Source organism: Tachysurus fulvidraco, chromosome 4 (genome assembly GCF_022655615.1).
Source record: "Tachysurus fulvidraco isolate hzauxx_2018 chromosome 4, HZAU_PFXX_2.0, whole genome shotgun sequence".
Taxonomy (NCBI): Eukaryota; Metazoa; Chordata; class Actinopteri; order Siluriformes; family Bagridae; genus Tachysurus; species Tachysurus fulvidraco.
This window is the reverse complement of record NC_062521.1, coordinates 21,136,551-21,156,944: the sequence shown is the minus strand read 5'-3', so window position 1 is coordinate 21,156,944 and position 20,394 is coordinate 21,136,551. Positions and strand designations below refer to the sequence as shown.

The 20,394-nt window shown below is 38.5% G+C and overlaps 1 protein-coding gene across 1 annotated transcript in view; it reads right to left on the bottom strand.

The window, feature by feature from the left end:
• Positions 1-603: 603 nt before the first annotated feature.
• The window catches only part of ldb3a (LIM domain binding 3a), a 42,850-nt gene continuing 23,059 nt past the window's right edge, over positions 604-20,394 (bottom strand). Inside the window, exons 7-19 of the mRNA XM_047812136.1 lie at positions 20,218-20,254; positions 19,808-19,903; positions 13,318-13,473; positions 12,385-12,534; positions 11,760-11,882; positions 8,127-8,183; positions 7,420-7,604; positions 5,991-6,038; positions 4,931-5,393; positions 4,637-4,817; positions 4,413-4,533; positions 2,958-3,073; positions 604-2,857 (exon numbers count right to left, since the gene is read on the bottom strand). Of these exons, the coding sequence (XP_047668092.1) occupies positions 2,768-2,857; positions 2,958-3,073; positions 4,413-4,533; positions 4,637-4,817; positions 4,931-5,393; positions 5,991-6,038; positions 7,420-7,604; positions 8,127-8,183; positions 11,760-11,882; positions 12,385-12,534; positions 13,318-13,473; positions 19,808-19,903; positions 20,218-20,254 (1,823 nt within the window). The 3' untranslated portion in view covers positions 604-2,767. The remainder of the gene's footprint in view (positions 2,858-2,957; positions 3,074-4,412; positions 4,534-4,636; positions 4,818-4,930; positions 5,394-5,990; positions 6,039-7,419; positions 7,605-8,126; positions 8,184-11,759; positions 11,883-12,384; positions 12,535-13,317; positions 13,474-19,807; positions 19,904-20,217; positions 20,255-20,394) is intronic.

The window sequence follows — 20,394 nt, the reverse complement described above, 5'->3', positions numbered from 1 at the left end:
TTATTCTAATAATTACACACAGGAAGGAGTCATAATCACTCTGGACATTTCTGGCAGCTATAACAACACTAATCATATTAAGGCACATGGTAATAGGAGGCCTTAAAAATGAGCTAATGGCAATACATTTACGGAGATGTTTTCTCTCCAGTTATTACACCACATTAATCATGTTCATATACAGGAGTTGTGTAAAGAGTTGTATAGAACAGAAATTTTCCTGCTCTGTAGTGTAGTGGAGTGTAGTGTATGTAGTAAATGCTCAGAGCAGAGATTGCTCTGTGCATTATGGCATATAAGAACAATCATACTGCCTACAAAATAAATACAAGAATTCATACATTCTAAAGCCAAACATCATTTATCTGAATTAATTTTAAAATTTTCGTCTCAAACAAATAAAAAAAAATGCTGGATAGGTTACTTATGTGAACCTGATTGTGAAAAAAAAAGCTCTTCTTCTTAAACAATGTTAGTGTTATTAACAAACACGTTAACATTTAAGGATTGTGGCATGGTTTATCTTACGCTTAACCATAACTTCTGCTAAAATTTTATCAAATTAAAAATCATCAGCCCCAAGAAAATGAGTGTGAAAACACGTTACGATGTTCTCATCCTTTTATTCATTCAACTGCTTATCAATTTCATCAGGGTCGTGGTGGCTCCGAAGTCTGTCCAGGTTACACTGAGAGCACAAGGCTGGATAATTCACAATGTGTTGGAAGTTAGTCCAACGCAGATTACGATTCACACCCTCACTCACACCTAGAGGCGATTTAGAATAGCCAGTTCTGCAGGATGTTGAACAGTGTGATAAAAACAGAGAACCCTGAGCATGAGCAACTCCATGCCGAGAGTAACCTAAGTTCAGGATCGATCACAGAAGCTGTGACAAGGCAATGCTACCTGCTCCAACACAGCACCGCCTTATACAGACATACACTGTTTAAAAACCCTCAGTGTGCTGGAATGCAGGCTGTATTAATGAGACAGGGAATGAAAGACCTGCACATTCAACAAAGCAACTAAAGAAAATGATTAGGATTGAATACACACATATATTAATATCATCTATCTTCAGTGATCTACTTGAAAACCGGATTTATGTTATGCAAGTTCACTAAGTATCTCGACACAATCACTGTTTCCCATTTATAACTTAAGGGTTTGGTTGACACAGAAATGTCAAACGATGTGAGACAATTATTAGTTCTATAAAATACAAGAAATAAATATATGGTGAAAATGTACACAATATACTTGTACTGTAAGATTTTCCCATTGGTTTTAAACGGTCTCTACATACACAGCTACACAACCGTCCACACTGTACTCAAAGTACACAATTTCACAACAATTTCTTTTACAATATTGCCTAAATTGGTAGTTTATGGTAAAATTCATAGCTAAATAATACACACAGAAGTGAAATCTAACAAACTAAATCCAAATTCAACTCCAGAAACTGTGTAACGCTATCAAAAGCAATCACGATCTGTGTTACTGTTGTCTTCATTTTTTTCTGTACAGTTCTCTTCAATAGGCACTTTATCCTGGTCAGGATCGTGGTGTGAGGTGTGAGGGAAGATTACAGACTGAATAAACCCTCCAGTCCATTGCAGGGCATTGTACACACCACACGGTACTACAGCATAGTCAAGCCACCGTCCGGCATGATTTATTATTTTTTTCAGAGGAAACCGGAGAGCCCACAGGAAACCCAGAGGACCACGAGGAGAACACGTGAAACTTTCAGTTAAATTATTTGATGTACTGTAATTGGAACGGGAATTGATCCATATATATATATATATACACACACACATACTGTATAGCTTCAAATAATCCATGTGTTGCCCATCACGCATGCACAGAACAAAAATAAATTAGGTGTCAATTCAACTCAGCAATAAAACAGCGCAGCAGCTGACGTTTCAGCCACGCGTTACAATATTATCTCTTAGTTCTCATAAACCTTGATGTATACAAATAAAGCCTCTTGTGGAAAGACATTAAATAAAAAAATATTATTAAAGTTCTCATTTAGGGCTTTAATACATTTCAGGCATTACCAGATGCAATCTCGACATCAATAATGACAAGACCTGAATAAAGAAATCAGGAACACTTTGAATAAAATACATATTTCACACACAACAACTATATTTTAGTTAACGCTCAGGACTATTCCTCATTCCAAGTGTTGCTAACTAAGATAAAGATTCTAACCTCTCTATAGGTGTGTTGCATTCATTTACCAATGAAAAATCGACACAATCCACAATGCTAACACGATAATCTTGAAATATCAAATTCTAGTTAGATAAAAAGCAAAAAACAAAAAACAATAAAAAAAAAAACCTCGATCACACCAACTATAAGGAACACATTGCAAATGCAACATGCAGGAGCACTCGATCAAGTCAAATTCAACTGAAATAATTTTTTTCCCCCTCACAGAGCTCTGTATGTACTGTACACGTAGAGCTCGCTCCATAGCAAACTGCATTAAATGTATAAAGATGATCTATTTATCTATTCTCATTGCACACACTCAATTCAGCACTTCTGTATTCAATTAAAACATAACATGGCATCAAATCAACTTGTCTTTATATTATTAATAGTTTTAATATTAAGTATATAATACGTAGGTCGGGCTGCTTGATTTGTAGAATCCGTATTTAAATTGGTTTCAATTCCTTCTCTAAGCGGTATTAAGGCAAAGGCAGCGACCAGAATGATCGCTGTACTCCTGCTGGATCTACACGTTGATGGCGTGAGCGTGTTTCTTGCATAAAGGTTTGTCCTTCTTAGAATAGAACGGCTGGCCTTCCAGATTTATGTGGCAGACCTGAGGAAGATAAGCGATTTGACCAGTTATGAACAGAACCTACATTACAGTACACAAAAGAAAGCAGATATTTATTTGAAATATTTCAAGTTGTTCTTACCGTACACACAAAGCAGGTGTCATGCCATGTGTAGCCAAGAGCCTCAATAAACTTGTCCCCAGCCTCCACTGGGAAATCACAGCCGTGACACTTCGTGCTGAAGAGCGCAATATAATCTAAGGGAAAAAAAAACATAGGTGGAAATACAGAAAATACAAATCTTAAAACCTACACTTTAGGGAAGCGGAGGGTTGAGAATGTGTTACGGAAGTAATGAAACATTTATTTGAAATAATCAAATCAGGTTTTGTTTTTGTGAATTCTTTAAAAATTTTTTAAACTTATCACATTCTAATATTATTTCTAGAAGCACAGCTCATTCCCAGGGATGAAAAAACTAAAACCAATAATAAAAAATTCAAGACATGTTTTATTAATTTAATTAATACATTAAAAATATTAGTAAAGTAAGATTTTTTTTTTTACATTTTTTATAAATACAGGTTTTTATTTTAAAAATAAAAACATTTAATCAGCAACATGTCCTTATGTTTGGAAAGAGCATTTATTGAATAATTTTGGAAGGAGTCACAAGGGTCACTGTCACAATTTGGTAAGTCTTCAGGTTGGAGGATGTTATGTATTCGTTTGTCTTCAATAGAAAGCAAGGAAAGATCTGCAATAGTGGCTATAACAAGTGATAAAAGCAAAGCTCTTGATTTGTGACGGTTGCATCACACTACTCTTGTTGTTCCTGTTTGGGGTCGCCACAGCGGATCACATGGTCCGCATATTAGATTTGGTGCAGGTTTTACGTCAGACAATTTTACCACCGATTTTATCTGGGCTAGGGACCTGGACTGAGAGTTAACTCTTCCGTGGCTGGGTTAGCGCCGTGCCTGGGTATCGCACAAATGCCACACATACATGTGATAGAGATCACGTTAAAAATGATTGAGTATTCCTTTAAGATGAGGACCGTGGATTATATCCTAACATAAAATTCATTCATTTGGCAGATGATTTTATTTCAAGTTCTTCTATCCAGGAAAGTTTTAACACGTATAATATCGCAGATATATATGTGTAATGTGAAATATCATATTCTAGTTAGGTAAAAAGCTCAATGAAAAAAATGTAACTCGATCACCTGAATAAAATTAAATTCAGGTTCATAAGAAATGCTTTTTTTTTCTTTCTTCATAATGTATGTTCACTTTAACTCCGTCCAGGGTGTATCCTGCCTTGTTGCCCGATGACGCTTGTGATAGGCACAGGCTCCACGTGACCCGAGAAGTTTGGATAAGCGGTAGACAATGAATGAATGAATGATTGTTCACTTCATAGCGGCTGTTATAAGGGATGTTATAAGGGATGAGCACATACTGTATAAGTGGACAAGTTTTACAGCAAGGAATAACACGATCCTTCAAATGGAATAAATAGTTAAATAGACACCAGATTCATTACTACCAGAAAACATCATATAGAGCAAGTCTTCCATTCTTACATTACCTTTCTCACAGTAAGGTTCTCCATCCTCCATATGAAAGAGGCTGTTTCCAAACGCTTTCCCACATGCAGCACACACAAAGCAGGTAGTGTGCCAGGTCTGCCGCAGAGCATGCATCACTTCCTGTTTAGGACACAGTGGGCAGAGTGACTTCCTACACATGTACCATGTTTAGAACTAGGTGGGTGATTAAGTGTCTTTTTTGCATGTAGGTGCTAGAACTCACTCCCATGATCTTAGTGCTGCATCGGGCACAGGTAGGGGCAAAGAATTCCCTATAGCAGTTCTCACAGTAAACATTATTCTGCTCCTCCACGAAGCTGACGTCAGCCAGTGACGTGTGGCAGTAATGGCAGTTAAACTCCTCCGGGTGCCATGATCGGCCCAGCGCCACTAGGAAGGGCCCCCTACAGTGGAACAGTGAGTAGTTTAAAAATAATAGAATTTTACATATTGTTGAGTCAACTGTATGAGTTTCTGTGATTTATGAGAATGTGTGTGTATATTTATTATTTTGCACCTGATGATGTTGTTGCAGGACCCACACATCGGTGTCCTGTTGCTGGCAGCAAAGCGCTCCGCTCTCTGTGCCACGCCACGAGCCACAGGAGGGAAAGGGGCGGGGATAGCAGGTGCTGGGGCAGAGCTGAGTGCAGCTGGGGCAGAAGAAGGGTTGGGGATGAAGGCAGGAGGCGGTGGGGCTGCAGTGGGAAGAGGCTGCACTTTGATGCTGGTGGTGGTGGTCTTGCTGGGTTCAAACTTATGGGCAAAAGTGTCATCCATGACCCAGGGGGGTCTGCTGGAGGATTGGGCAGAGCTTGGGACAGGAGCAGTAGGGATATGAGCGGGAAAATTACTTGGGGCAGAAGGAGGAATATAAACTGGGGCAGAAGGAGGAACATGAAATTGGGTAGGAGGAGGAACATGAACTGGGGCAGGAGGAGGAACATGAACTTGGGCAGGAGGAGGGGCTTGAACAGGGGCTACGTGAGAAAAAAAAAAAATTCAGACATCCAGAATCATCCTAAATTTTATGGAAAAATACTTTTTTTTTTTTAATTACTAATACTTCTCATTCAGTGCAGGCAGAAATGCTGTACGCTAATTTGGTTGGGATAATCTTTTCCAACTTTTTCACTTTTTTAGAGTAATGAAACAGGACGGGTGATTCCAATTTGATCAAAACTGCTTTACCATCAAAACCTTTTTGGGATTGTCTTAGCATTAGGACTGTCTCTTAGAGCACACCCAAGGGACTCCTCAGAGTCTCCTAGCACCCTCTTCTGGCACTCACACTTATTGCCCTCTCTTCAAATAATCTTTTGGGATGCTCCTCTGAGAGCCCTTTCTATTGACCCTCCTCTTAGAGCTCACTTTTAGGATAATATTCTTAAAGCTCACTTTTGGGACTGTCTCTTGGAGCCGTCATTTGGACCCTCCTCTTAACACTCTCTTTTGGGACCCTCTTCTTAAAAAAGTTACTTTAAAAAGTTGAATTAAGTGACATTGCACGGCAACTGTTCTAAACCGCTCAGGACAATGTGAAGCTGTGTAACAGGCTAGTTCAATAGAGAGTTTACCTTCACTGAAATGGACACGCTGTGCCTTTTGCCCCTGAAACTCACACCCTGTAATCAGAGAATATTACAAGATGAAAAGAACTTCAGGTTTCTATTAGCGCTCGAAGATCAGAAGCACGGTATGTTGAGATATACAAGATATAAGTCTAAAACAATGTCATTTGCACTAAAAATACAAACTGTAGTGGATGTGTAATGTTAGGTACTATTTCATGCATTCTGGTGCCCTTTTGTTGTGTTCAGGTTAAGCCTGTAGATGAGCTATATTACTTAATGCATTGTGTTTTTTATCTGCTGTGTCTGTTACAAAATGTGTGTGTGTGTGTGTGTGTGTGTTTTACAGTAAACATCTGACATTGTGAACTGATGTGAATCAAACTCGTAATTTGTGCTAGCATCTGAGTTTTTAATAAACCCTTGTCCACCCTGTTTTCCTCAGGCCCAGCACCACCTCACAGGCTACCTTAATCAACCTCTAAATAAATAAAATGACATATGACCTGAAATATTGTATCTGTAACAAATAGGAATAAACAACTGATATACAATGTTGTCCCGGAGTCATAAATGTGACAGAACATCCAGAACTGTTGTTCTGAAAACTCATTAGATTTCGTTATATGGTTTCTACAATGTGGTGGCTCAGAAGTTAAGGTGCTGGGTCACTGATCGGAAGGTCGGGGTTCTGAAATGCCAAGCAACCATTGCTAGGCCCCTGTGCCAGGCCTTTAATCTTAACTGTTCCAGAGGTGCCACACAGTGCCCTACACTCTGACCTCAGCATCCTAATAAGCTGGGATATTTAAAAACTGGGAAAGTGGTGGCTCAAGTGGTTAAAACTCTGGGTTATCGATTGGAAGGTCAGGGTTTAAGCTTCAGCACTGCCAAGCTGCCACTACTGGGCAACTGTACAGGGCCCTTAACCTTCTAACCCGCTGTATCATAGCAGCCCCTGCAATCCAACCACCACCTCCACAGTTGGGATACGCAAATAAAAGTATTCCACTGTGCTGTAATGTATATGTGGTGATAATAATGGCGTCTGTGCCCAATTTCATTCATTTTATTGACGTGAACCATTTTACACACAAACAACCTGAAAGTTCTGAATCCTAAGTTCACAAACTGGCCACTGTAAAATGTGTCACTAAAGTGTTTAGACAAATTAAAAATCACTGAAGATGCTGATTTATTGCCAAGTGTTATTACATTATAAAGTATAAGAACCTATCAGATTTCAATATGCAAATGAGGGCACTATTTGAAGCACTAGTTTGCATATTCATATAATCTGGATTTATCGATCTGGAAATTTTTTTCCAAGTATGCCTTTGTGTCATAAAAACATAGACCCTCAGGTGTGTTTTTATGTCTCTCAGAAAAGACTTATCACGATACAAGTGTGCTGGATTGAGTGTGAGGTAGTTACCGGGAGCACTGGGATAAGCTGTAGGTACAATGGTGGCAGTACTGACTTTAGTTGAAGGTGGACCTACAGGGATGTGAATGGAGCTCTGCTGCATGGGTGGGGCCTGTTGAAGGGGTGGAGTGGATTGAATGTGAACAGGCTGTTGAACATGTTGAGCTTGCTGCATAGGTGGTGCATACTGGTTGCTAAAAATAAAAATAAAAATAATAAGATAATACATGGCATCACAATACTGACATCACACCCGTTTGGATTACTAACTAATTAGGCAATTTTATCAAAAACACTTGAAAGAAAGAAAAAAAAAATAGTTGATCGTTTCCACTTAAGGGGGTCCAGGTGTCACATGACCTACCTGCGATTTTCTGTTCATCTGTTTTAAGGTAAACAATTAGTATTGTTTCGTAAACAATAGAAGAGCCTGGTGTCAGTGTTTAAATAGAAATAAATAAATAAATTAGAGATGCCATCATCACAGTAAAACACGGTCAGCACAGGACTTTCACACGTACATACTGGTCAGAAAGGGTTAAAAGACAAATGGTTAAAGAAACACCTTTAAAGCATGAGTATCGTCCTTAGAGTCAGCAGGCTAGGAACAGAGAGGGAGGGAGGGAAGAGCAAGGTTTGTTATTTACTCTGACACTGTTATGGAGGGAGAGAAAGAAAGTTGCAGGGCTGGAAAAGAAGCAGTGCTGCACCAGTACCTGGTAGCGGAGGTTTGGTATTGTGATCTGTAACTGGATGAGGACTGCATGGTGAAGCTACAATGCAAACAGTGAAAGAAAGTGATAGTGCAAAGTGTGTGAGAAAGTGGCAGCATCCAAAATACTGAGATTTCCACAAAAAAAGCCATGTACACCCATAGCCGTATACATTCGACATACATTACTTCGACTTACAATTGTATTCAGTAAGCAAACCGTTCCATGGTAACTCATTTCCTTACATGATAGTAGTCTAACTTTATATCCAGTATTTTATGTAGTTGTACTGCACTGTATATCAGACCAGATCGGTTTTCTTTCCTAAACCATATGTTGCTCCTTTACATGCACATACAGGCAGATGTTTTCATATCTGGCTCTGCTTGGCCTGACGGTGGCAAAAACAGATGTCTGAAAGTCACTGCACTATGTTACAGTATAAGTGAACATGGCAACAAAGCAGGATAAAAAAAATGCATTTCATCTACGGAAAACATGCACTCACTCGCTCACTTACTCACTCAGCATGAACTAAACAAACATATACCGATGTGTCCATGTACACAAGTTTGTCAAGCCAAACAGGAAATAGCTCTCTATCACTGGCTCGCTGACTAAAGTGACTGACTCTCATTCGTAATCCTTACAGAAACTGTGCTTACTGTGCTATCTCTGTCATTTGTAAATTGTCATTTGTAATATAAGATTTAACAGAAACACCACAGTAAATCCATGATAATGTCCTGGTTGAGTGTACTAACAATAGTTACCATTATGTTACACACCACAGTAAAGCCGTATGTAGTTGCCATGGTAAAAAACCATGACAGCACAATGCTTTATATACACTCACCAGCCACTTTAAGAGAAACATCTGTATACTTGCACATTCAGGAAAATATTGACTGGATCGTGTGAGAGAAGGAGCACAATACCTTAAAAATCATGTAAATCAGTTTAAGTTCACACTGTTGCTGAGCTTCTGAGTGAACAGCAGTTCTGTTGGTTGAAACCCCTTAATGAAACCCGGAGCTCGAGTTGAAAGGAAAGCTACGGCAACTTAAAAGACACAACCTTGCTGTGCAGAAAAGCATTTCATAACCCACAGCATGTCGAATCTTATGGTGGATGGTCTACAACAGCAGAAGAAATATAAGGTTCCACTTCTATCAGCCAAAAGGATTTAAAAAAAAAAAAAACCTTTTCCCGAATATTAAACTATCCAGCTCCTGTTGTGAGCCTGTAACTAACGTGATTGGACGATTGGACGGTGTACTGTAGGTTCCAGGTGTTACTGTTAAAGTAGCCAGTGCGTGTATAACAATCTTCCATAAAGGACCACAATATATTCATTTTGGTATCATAGTCCAGAGTTTCATAGCTGTTATAATGTTTTATGGGACATTCTGATAAAACTTTGCAATGGAAGACATGAGGTACAGTAGAAGTGGACAATACACTAAAAAAGATACCTTATGACTGTCAGAACATTATTTGGTAGAGTATTATAAATTAGTATTTCCAAATATGAAATAAGTGTTGTGATTGTATAACAAATCTAAAGTAATGGCTCTTAAAGGGGGGAAAAAAGCATATTTTTGTAATCATTCATTGGACCTTCGGTAACGTCTTTATCTTTGTTAGGATCCAGTGGCTGTTTCAGGTATACCGGGTGGGTATTCATAGCATGGATGGTATGCGAGTGGCAATTTATAGACACCAATTCACCATATGTTTTTGTAGGAAACTGGAGAACCCAGAGGAAACCCACTCGGGTATAAGGAGAACATGCAAAACCTAGCATACACAGTAATCCGAGCTCAGGAACAAACTGTGAACCCTGGATCTGTGAGGCGGCAACACAACCATCTGCACTGCCTCTGTGCCTTTTTTTAGATGCCTTAGCATATCCTAATTCTGGTTCTTTCATTTTATATAGCTAGAGTGTGCTTACAGAGAAGCTGTATATTCCATTAAAATCAATCTTCAGTCTTAACTGGTAGAAGCAAACATATGAACAAATCTATGCATATGTTTAACATGTTTAACAAAGTCTCATCACCCCACACTGGATTCGTTTTCACTCCAGTCCACACTGCATCAACCTCAAGGGAGGGTTGATGGAGTCATAAAGCGAAGACAAAGCAGAGCAGGAGCATTGAAGAAGCATGCGTGAGGCCTCCATCAGATTTCAACATTGTCAGCGAAATCAGTACTTTTTAATGAAAGTACATAAAAATAGTTAAAACAAAAAAAACAAAACAAAAACAAAAAACAAACAAACAACTTGCCGCCATTGTCTTGACTCATTTGAGATGTCATTATTTAACGTAACCCCTTAATTTCTCAGAATCCTTTGTTGCATCCAGACATTACTCTTAACATAACATAACTATGATTGACCTAAATAATCTGTAGCAGTTTTAAGATAAACAGTTGGAACGTTAAGGGGTTAATTATCAGTTTGTGTGCACTAATAAGCAAATGTACACACATTAAAACAAGTCAAATGAGACGAAGGCAAATATTTTCCAGATGCTATTTGAGTAAACTCAAGCCAATGGGTTTTAAAGTTCATGAAGAGCTGCTGGTTAGTACGGAGTGTGTGTCTGTGAGTGTGTGTGTGTGTGTGTGAAGAGTGCAGGGGACGTGCAGAGTGAATACTGGTGAGCGTGGGATGGTGGAGCTGTACACTACAATCACTCTTACTGTCACACCGGGATACTGTATTGTGACATCACACCATTTGTGTCACCCTGAGGATAAAAATGATGCATCTAAAAAGTGGCAAGTATGATTTGTGTAAAAATCACAGCCTTAGCAAATGCATCCAGGCCTTCTGATGTTATCTAGACCACCACAGAGGTTACTGATGTATTTGATTTATGTGACATCATACACTCGCCGGAAAAACACCTGTACCGTCGCCCTTTCATGCAGTTACCCAAACAGCCAGACACGTGATAGCAGCGCAGTACATAAGATCATGAAGATACAAGTCAAGAGCTTAAGTTCATGTTCATATAAACATCAGAATGGGGGGAAAATGTGATCTCGGTGACTTCGTCTATGGCATGGTCGTTGGTGCCAGATGGGCGAGTATGAACATTTCAGAATCTGCTGAACTCCTTGGATTTTTGGAGACAACGGTCTCTTGACGTAACTGTACGATTTTCTGTGCTGCGCTTCTGACACATGATTGGCCGATTAGATAATTGGTGTGCAGGTGTTCTTATTAATGTGGCCCCTGAGTGTAGAACACATCCTGCATTTTCATTTTTTGCTGTTATACTAAATGAAATGATCAGCTGATTTGTAGAAAAGAAGTCATACCACAAATCTCTCAATCAGTGCTTCTTTTAAAGTCAAGGTTTTTAGAATTTTATCCCTTTTTATCCTTTAATGGCTTCTTACAAAGCCAAACTATGATTTAGCTCAAAAACTTTGGGCCATGGCAGTAGAGCACATGAAACTCTCTGGATGGCCAGATTGCAAAACAATCGCTAGCTAAAGTTGTGATTCATCAGGTTTTGTTGAAGTCCTTCTTGTACAGTATTTTGTAGCCCTGTATCCCAGCATCCTCAGCCACTCTGCACAACCCTCTACGAAGTTAAGCCAGGTGGATGTCTGTACCTCACTTTCTTTGCTTTTCCTGACTGCTTGCGTTTGGGCAAAGCTCTGCTGCGGAAGTATGGAGTGATTGACAGGGCATCCAGCGCAGAGGTGGGCGGCGACCCTTTCTGATACACATGGTTTCTTAATGGGAGCCAGTGAGAGAGGCATGAAAGATTGACTGAGGTACAGTTTAAAGTTACATCTTTCTCTTGCTGCCGAATGTGAATGTACTGAATGTGTGGAGGAATATAAGTCGCTAGTCACTAACAGTGGATACCCTTTATACTATATTACAGGAGTGGTTGGGAATGGATGAGACCTTTTAAGTTGAGACTTTAACGTGCCTAAGAGAAATTAAGCCAGCTAATAACCTAGCTACTTTGGGCAAGGTTGATAGCCCTGTCCTACAGTATGCATCCAAGCTGCTGGTCATGTTTAAATTTACCAAACACGAGATGGCGATGGTCAATTTGCTTTTTATAACAAAGGTCTACCGATCATGCACATTTTGATGTAAACTTCTAGGTGATTTTGAGTTCTGTTACCAAAACAGACCATTTACTAGACTTATATATCTTCCACATGAAAAAGGGGGTTGGGGTAAAAACGAGTGGCATCGTTTTGGATAGAGGGCCGAGTGTACCTAGATTGAGTAGTCAAAGCAGTTGAAATGGTTGAGGCAGCAAGCGACAGGTGGCGTGGCCCCTCGGGGGGGTGAATAGGGGCCTCAGAGGCCTCGTGAGCCACAGGGTCAGCTTGAGATACAGCCTGTGGTTCAGAGGATGATACAAAGCTGCAGAAGACAGAGTTATAAAAGAGTTATGAAAGCCAGTGGATCAGTGACTGATGAGGAAAGCACCTGTGGGGTCTGGATCTGCAATTTTATGACCTGCTTCTAGCGAACACACACAAAACCAAATATATCCCAGCCTAACAACATGGGCAGCTAAGGTATAAAATGCTGTGCAAGAGTTTAAATGTTTGTTTTTTCTTCCTTAGTCTCACTCAAAAATGATTAAGTAATTAACCAGTGTATGAGCTCCAGGATTGCTGAAAAGGAACCGTCATTGATTAAGCAAAAAAAACAAAAACAACAACCCCACATTATTTATATAGTAATAATGATACGGTGATGTACAGTAGTATGGAAGCAGCATTGGACTGTCATTGTAGTTAAAAACAAGCTGAACATGTAAAGGGTAATAAATTAAATCAAATAAAAGTTACAGCATTATTTGGACTGGATGACATCTGTTCCTGACTGCCAAACTCTCAATAACTTCAACGAGTTTGAAACTATTTAGACAATCTCTTGATTCAGGAAATCTAACATTCTCTAGAAATTTAAGGAGCCAAATCCATGGGTCTTGACCTACTGTACATGAACACTTGTACACGTTTAGAAACATTAAAATGTGGATTATCAAAACATCACAAATGGAGCTTTAATTTAAACCACAAACATCACACAAAGGCTTATTATATCACACACATACCTGAGATCAAAAAACAACAAACCACAGAGAAGTAGTCAGTGACACGATATGACAAGCAAAATGGAAGCATGCAGCATTACCTGACATGGCTAGAGCCTACAGAGGCTGGTTCAGCAGTCTGCTCAGGCACCTGATTGGCGGCCAGCTGACTGGGCAAAGCTGCAGATGCAGATGCAGAAGCGGGCAGACCGACATGGGTAGTGCCGGTGGACACCGCAGCATGCTGGACAGGCGTGCTGCACAGGATGCATTGACATCATAAAAAAAGCCTTATACATATAGACAAAGAGCAGCCTTGTGACAAGTGTCTGTCTGAATAAAAACAAGCAACAAGCACTGTGCGTTTACATGCTTTAAACAGCAAGCGCACTTCTGCATTAACATCATGCAAAGTTAGAGGCCCCAGTTTTCCTCAGTCAAGTGCTAGGATATCCATCAAGGAAGCGGGAAAGGGGAAGGAGGGGAAGGAGGGGTAGAAGAAATGAAAGAAAACTAAAGACTAAATGACTAAAACATAAATCTCTACAGAAATAGTGAAATAGAATATGCGTAGGAGAGAAGTCACGCTTCACCCAGACTTTGAAGACCTATTATAGATTGAGCAAATAGAGATCTGTGGGCTTAGAGTGCTTTGCTGTAAATTATTGGCACCCTTTGTAAATAAAGTAAGCATATATATTTTACGAATGGATCCAATGGACATTCGTACAGGGCTGTAGTCAAAGATACTTCATCGTGTGAGTGGATCGGGGAATTTTATGCAGATTTAAATTGATTTTTATCTCTGTTTTTTTTTTGTCCACGAATAATTGTATCTTGTGTACCATCTTTACAACCATTACATAAGGCAATAAACATTCTCACAGCTTATAGGAGAATAATGTGGTGGCCTGGAAAATCTCACTGGATCTTTCTGTGACCAGAATTTTGTTTTTCTGCCTATAAATACTTTACTTTAAAACCCTTATTTTAATTACTAAGGTGTTATCATTGCTTGCTTGCTTATTAATTAATTAATTTAAAAAAATTCTGTCTAGCCTTGTTTTTTTGGACCCTGATTTATTGAGATTTAGAAACCTCTCCATGATGTTTTGAAACCTTTGTATTTTTGGCACCTAATCCTTCAGAAAAACCTTTTTATAATCCCCCATCTGTAAGAAACAGTATTTGTAAAAGATGCCAATAATTCAACAACACTGTAGCTACATTTCCCTCTGAACAGAGAATCTATGACTTAGAGAAATTTTTCAAAACTGTTCATCACAGCTGGGCAAGAGTGAGCTAAACTGAACATACATCCCCTCAACGCAGCAGTAACTCTTAATGTTTCTCACATAGCTGTGCTGTTTCTGTTACAGAATCATCTGCATTGTGCAACACAGTCAATGGATGTCGGAAGGAACCAAAAGAAAGTGAATGGATGTGTGGGTAAAAAGGGAAGACTGTGAAGTGAATGTAAGTGCAACACAGAATGAAATGCTTTAAATGTTATAAACTGGACACTTCAGGTGAACTACAAAATACATGTTTAGTGGCTAGAACACACTGTATATTTATCAACCAACAGATTTAATACTGAAACTAGTATGTCGGTAAGGAGTGGTGCGGAGGCAGAGGAGTGGAGATGAACAGCAGGCGTTTAGCAGCAGCAGCATGGTGGTGGACTGATGGCTGACCCCTCTTACACACAACCACCTCTCCAAATTCTCAATATAAACAAAGCCATTGGTGTCATAAGCAGGACAAAGACAGAACGAGAGCGGAGTAGAGACGATGGTCTCTGGTCTTTACAAATCACTTTCTGAGGTGAACTTGGATTATTCGGTTTGAAGTGTTCTAGATGACTAGATGTGTAGGATGAGTGTGTAAGCCGCGAGTGTGTTAGGTGTATTCAGTGGGTGTATGTAGGACATGTGTTCTCATTAGTGGAGTGGAGGCAGAATGACAGTAGGGAAGAAGTGAGAAGTGAGAACAAGACACACAGGAACACAGAAAACAAGAACAAGAACTATTTCTACTTCGGCACAAACTGATTATTACTACTACATAACATACACAAGCACACAGACACAAAGTGTACAAAACTACTGTGAAGGAGATGGACAGATGAATAGACAGACAGACAGACAAATAGATAGATAGATAGATAGATAGATAGATAGATAGATAGATAGATAGATAGATAGATAGATAGATAGATAGATAGATGAATACTGAATACTGAATTTAAAAGGATAAATGCTTTATAGAGATTACAGTATAAAGGTGGATAGTGTATTCATGCTGAATGAAGGGGACACAGGAAGACATTTCAGGGACAGATGAAAGAACAATATACAACAAATGCCAAGTGTGAGTTTAAAGAGAGATATTTGATGGGATGTTAATACATAGATCACTACAGTACAGATAAAAAAATACATGATGTTACGAAAATGTGGGAAAAATGACAACAAATGAACAAAAACAAACAAATGTTCTACCAATAATTAATTTAAAATCATTAAAATGAAGATAGATAGATAGATAGATAGATAGATAGATAGATAGATAGATAGATAGATAGATAGATAGATAGATAGATAGATAGAGTAAATAGAAATAAGAAATATGTCTAGCTAAAGTTTGACATTTTAAGCAATACAGCTCCACCTGCTGACTACTTTTCCAAGGCACATGTCCAGACTGCTACTCTTGGGATCTGCATTGTTCTTGTAACAGTTTCACTTTTTCAAAACTGCATGCTCCTCAGAGTCAGTTTCAATCCTGGACTAGCACGCGACTGCACTGCTGATGTTTTTCTTTCTTGTGGAAACCAATTAAAGTATTCAGTAGTATGAAGCAGTGGTACACCAGGAGAATTTAATTCCCACATACAATCGTTAAACTAGATCTGCCTGGAAAGCCATTAAAGCCTCAGTAAGTGTCCTTACAGCCAAATTATATTTAAACTAATCGCCATCATACTACTGTTTACAAACCCCAAAATCGTATAAATTCAACTTCTATGTTAAAAAACAAACAAATGAGGTGAAAAACTTTGGATATCTACTACAATGTCTAAATGAATACTGAATATAAAAGGGTAAGTGCTTTATAGAGATTATTAATTTAGATAGTGTATTCATGCTGAATGAAGAGGACACAGGAAGACATTTCAGGTACAGATGAAAGAACAATATACAACAAATGGAAAGAAATGCCAAGTGTGAGTTAAGAGAGTTTAGAGAGATATTTGATGGGATGTTAGTACATAGATCACTACAGTGCAGATAAAAGAAATATATGATGTTACGAAAATGCGTGAAAAATTACAACAAATGAACAAAAACAAACAAAAGTTCTACCAATAATGATTTTAAAATCATTAAAATCTGCATTTGAAAATAGAGTAGACAATAATAGAATACAATCAATCAGCTGTATAACTTATAAAATAAAAATAAGGAACATCTGATCTAAACTAATGGAAGTTTTTTATGTATTTTATGACATTAAGAAGTTAATGTCTAACTTGACATGGATGGATGGATGGATGGATGGATAGATAGATAGATAGATAGATAGATAGATAGATAGATAGATAGATAGATAGATAGATAGATAGATAGATAATTACTACTACATAACATACACAAGCACACAGACACAAGATGAATAGATAGACAGACAGACAGACAGAGACAAATAGATAGACGGCTTTATAGACCTATAGATAGATAGACAGATAGATAGAGATAGATAGATAGCTTTATAGATCAATAGACAGATAGACAAATTGATAGATAGATAGATAGATAGATAGATAGATAGATAGATAGATAGATAGATAGATAGATAGATAGATAGATAGATAGATAGATAGATAGATAGATAGATAGATGAGTATGAGGCATGTGTGCATGTATGTATGACAGGATGAGGAAAAGGGAAAAGAAAAGAAGACCAGAAGAAAGGTCAGCCATCAAGATACACACTTTCAGGTGAAGTTCCATGCAGCGCATGCATGTGCTGGGGATGAAGGCTCAGCCGAAACAGAAGATGCCTGGATGAGAATGGCCAAGCAGTTTAGTAGTGGCATCGATTTAAACCAAGACCAAACAGCAGCCAACAACAACAACAGTCCATGGCACAGCCATCAGTATTTCCCTGTCACAACCAGACAAGCAGAATTACCTTCAGAAACAAGATCTTGAAAGGTTTAGCGACTCTCTACTCGCAAATACAGATTTTCTTCTTGACTATTATCTCTTTTGCTGGAAGGAAGCCCAGATGGCCACCGGTGCAGAGATTGTATGGTTTCCATCTCTCTGTTAAGTCCTCTCAGCCACAAAAGCAATTCTACAGAAAAGTTGCTATTCCCAGGATTAAAATCTAGTTCAGTTCCTATAATAACTGCTTGACAAATCTTGTTTTATTTATTTATTTATTTTTTTACTTACACTGTATCTGGTCAAAAAGTACTATATCTCACCAAACAGTGTTAAAATACAGCTATTCATACAATATAAATATAAACTCTACAGCTAATCTACAGTTGAGTGCAAAGGTTTGCATCTTCTATAGTTTCTGTTGTTGTATAAAAGAAATGTATCTAAAAATCAGTTTTAGCTAAAAACATAGTTTACGTGAATCTACAGATAAAATCATTACTGAAAAACCCAGTGGGTGAATCATGGCATGAAGCAAAGTTTAAAGAACGGCTGACCCTTTCATTACAACTGCTCATAAAAGCTGCACAGGGAACATGAAAGAAGTTGGAGGCAGATGTTACGGGAATAAATAAACCCTGAACAACTTCCACATTAATCTTCATAACATTTTTAATGCCATCCAAGTTCGACTTATTTTGAAATTAATTGGATATTATTTCCTCTCTACCTAGTTCTTAAGTCCACCCAGCTCCCTCAACTGTACACTGTTCTCACAACAAAGTTTTCATGCTAATACTCCCATCAACCTCACTGCGCTTATGGTTATGTAAACCGCTAAGAGGCTTTTGGTTCACTGTTTGCTCTGTCTACTAACATCCATGTTGGATTTCTCATTAATAAGACATTGTATATTGCTGGAAAATGGTGCACGAGTTATGACACCCTTTTGAAACAAGACCTTTATCCTTTGATTGAGACCGATGCCATCAGCTGATCGCACAACTGCTAACATGTTCAGAGAATAACGATAACACGGCACCAACTTAGCAACGTCATCTGTAAACGAACACAAATTTTGATCACCATTAGTATTCGTTCATCCAACATGATTTGAGCGTGTATTTTAAAACACCTGAATAAAATCGAACAGCTAGTGAACACCTGAGCTGAGAATCAAACCCACAATGCTGGTGTTTTGCAAAAGCCACCTAATCTCTGCGTTATTCAAGGTTTTATAGTATAGTTATAGTTTCAAATCGTGCCAACATCCTTATGAGACTCATTAGTGAGTAAATTGATCACACTCGAAACCATTCAGTCTAGTAAGTAAGAAATATGTTGAAGGAATATTTTTATGTAAACTATATGTATTTTCCCCCCCTTAAATCTGACTGACAACATATTTATTTATTCAGCAACATATAAGTCAATAGAAATATATTTAATATGGTTTTGTGTGAAGGTTTCTTGAAAGTGAATGCAATATCTCCTGGAAGCAAAATCCAAATTGATGTTTTTAAATCTTTTTTTTTTTTGTCAGGGGAAGCAAACCTTTGTACTCAACTATAAACTCTCAGAACAGCTTAGTGGCAAAGTCTATATTCCTAAATAAAGGAAAGACTGGATTAACTTCAAGTGCCTTCAAGAAACAGATATGTCTAAGGCTTTTAATAACTCTGTCTAGCACCATGTGTTTTTAAGATCTGCAAAAAAGAAGCTGGAAGCTGAAGGTCATGTGTCTGTACTGCATGCTACGAGCACTAACTATCCGCTCTTGCTATCAATCTAAGTGATCAATAATTCAGCAATCAAAGAACAAGTACATTTCTTACAGTACATTTATTCACTAAACCAATCACAGTGCACTTACACTAGTCACACGATCTATAATATTGGACTGAATTTTAAACAAGCAAATTAATAAAAATGTACAGACCTACAGTAATAATCTCTATGAACAGTTGATTAATTATGTTGTTCAAATTCAAAGGGATGCTTTGCTTATCGAATTAAATCGTACTGTAAAAGCAACCCAAGATAGACACCCCCCCCCCCCATTTTTAAATAATCCAGACCTTTTTTGCAGATTTAAACAAGCAAATTCAATAAAGCAAGATGCAGAGAAACCTGCCTGAAGTTAACGGTCCGACAGCTTTTATTTGCTGATTATCACAGACTCAGGTACAGAGACAGCAGGAGAAAACATTACACAACGGCCAAGACATTCCATCAAACGTTCTACGGTCCAGCCACAGCACAGAGAGAGTATACAGCACGAACAGGAAATCTGTCCATGGGACTGTGCTGGATGTACCAACGTTGTCTTCTCTCTCAGTCCTTCTCTCTCACATGCTTTGCCTGTCTACTTTCCATGACATCATCTTCATCTCCCTACCGCTGTCTGTCCTGAGCTCTTTAGTGTGCTATGTTAAGGATTTGGGCAGACAGGCCGTTGTGCCAATTTTTCAGTTTGGCAAAACGCGGGCCCTTGGCTCCTGATTCAAATATTTCCCTGTTGCATAAAGAGAGGTATGGAGGAAGAGACAGACAGAGAAAGACAAGAGAAGACAGAAAGAAGAAGTGAGTTAGGGATGATGACCTCCACTCCAATATGAGTGTTCAAATATGCTGCTCGTCCTGTAGCATTCGTCCTTCTATCTAAGGTTAAATCTTACACTTGTGATTGTATGACTTTAAAATGTGCTGAACGAGGGGTCAGGATATGTTGGTGCACTTTGGTCAGTCCTTTGTTTCGAATCATGTTTATTCTCAACAAGTCAATAATACGATGTCTTTGGCCACCAGATGCTGCTGCTAGCTGCCTACCTCGCTCTGGCAAGAGCTTCCTCATCTGGGTCTTGCACTGCAGAAAAAAAGAGCGAGAAGAAAAGTGAGAAGAATATTAGAGACCTGTAATCCTTTAAAATAATTAGTTTATTAATTAATTAACCAGTTACTTGGAGCAACTGCTGTTTATTTAATGCCTTAACCAATATAATATAT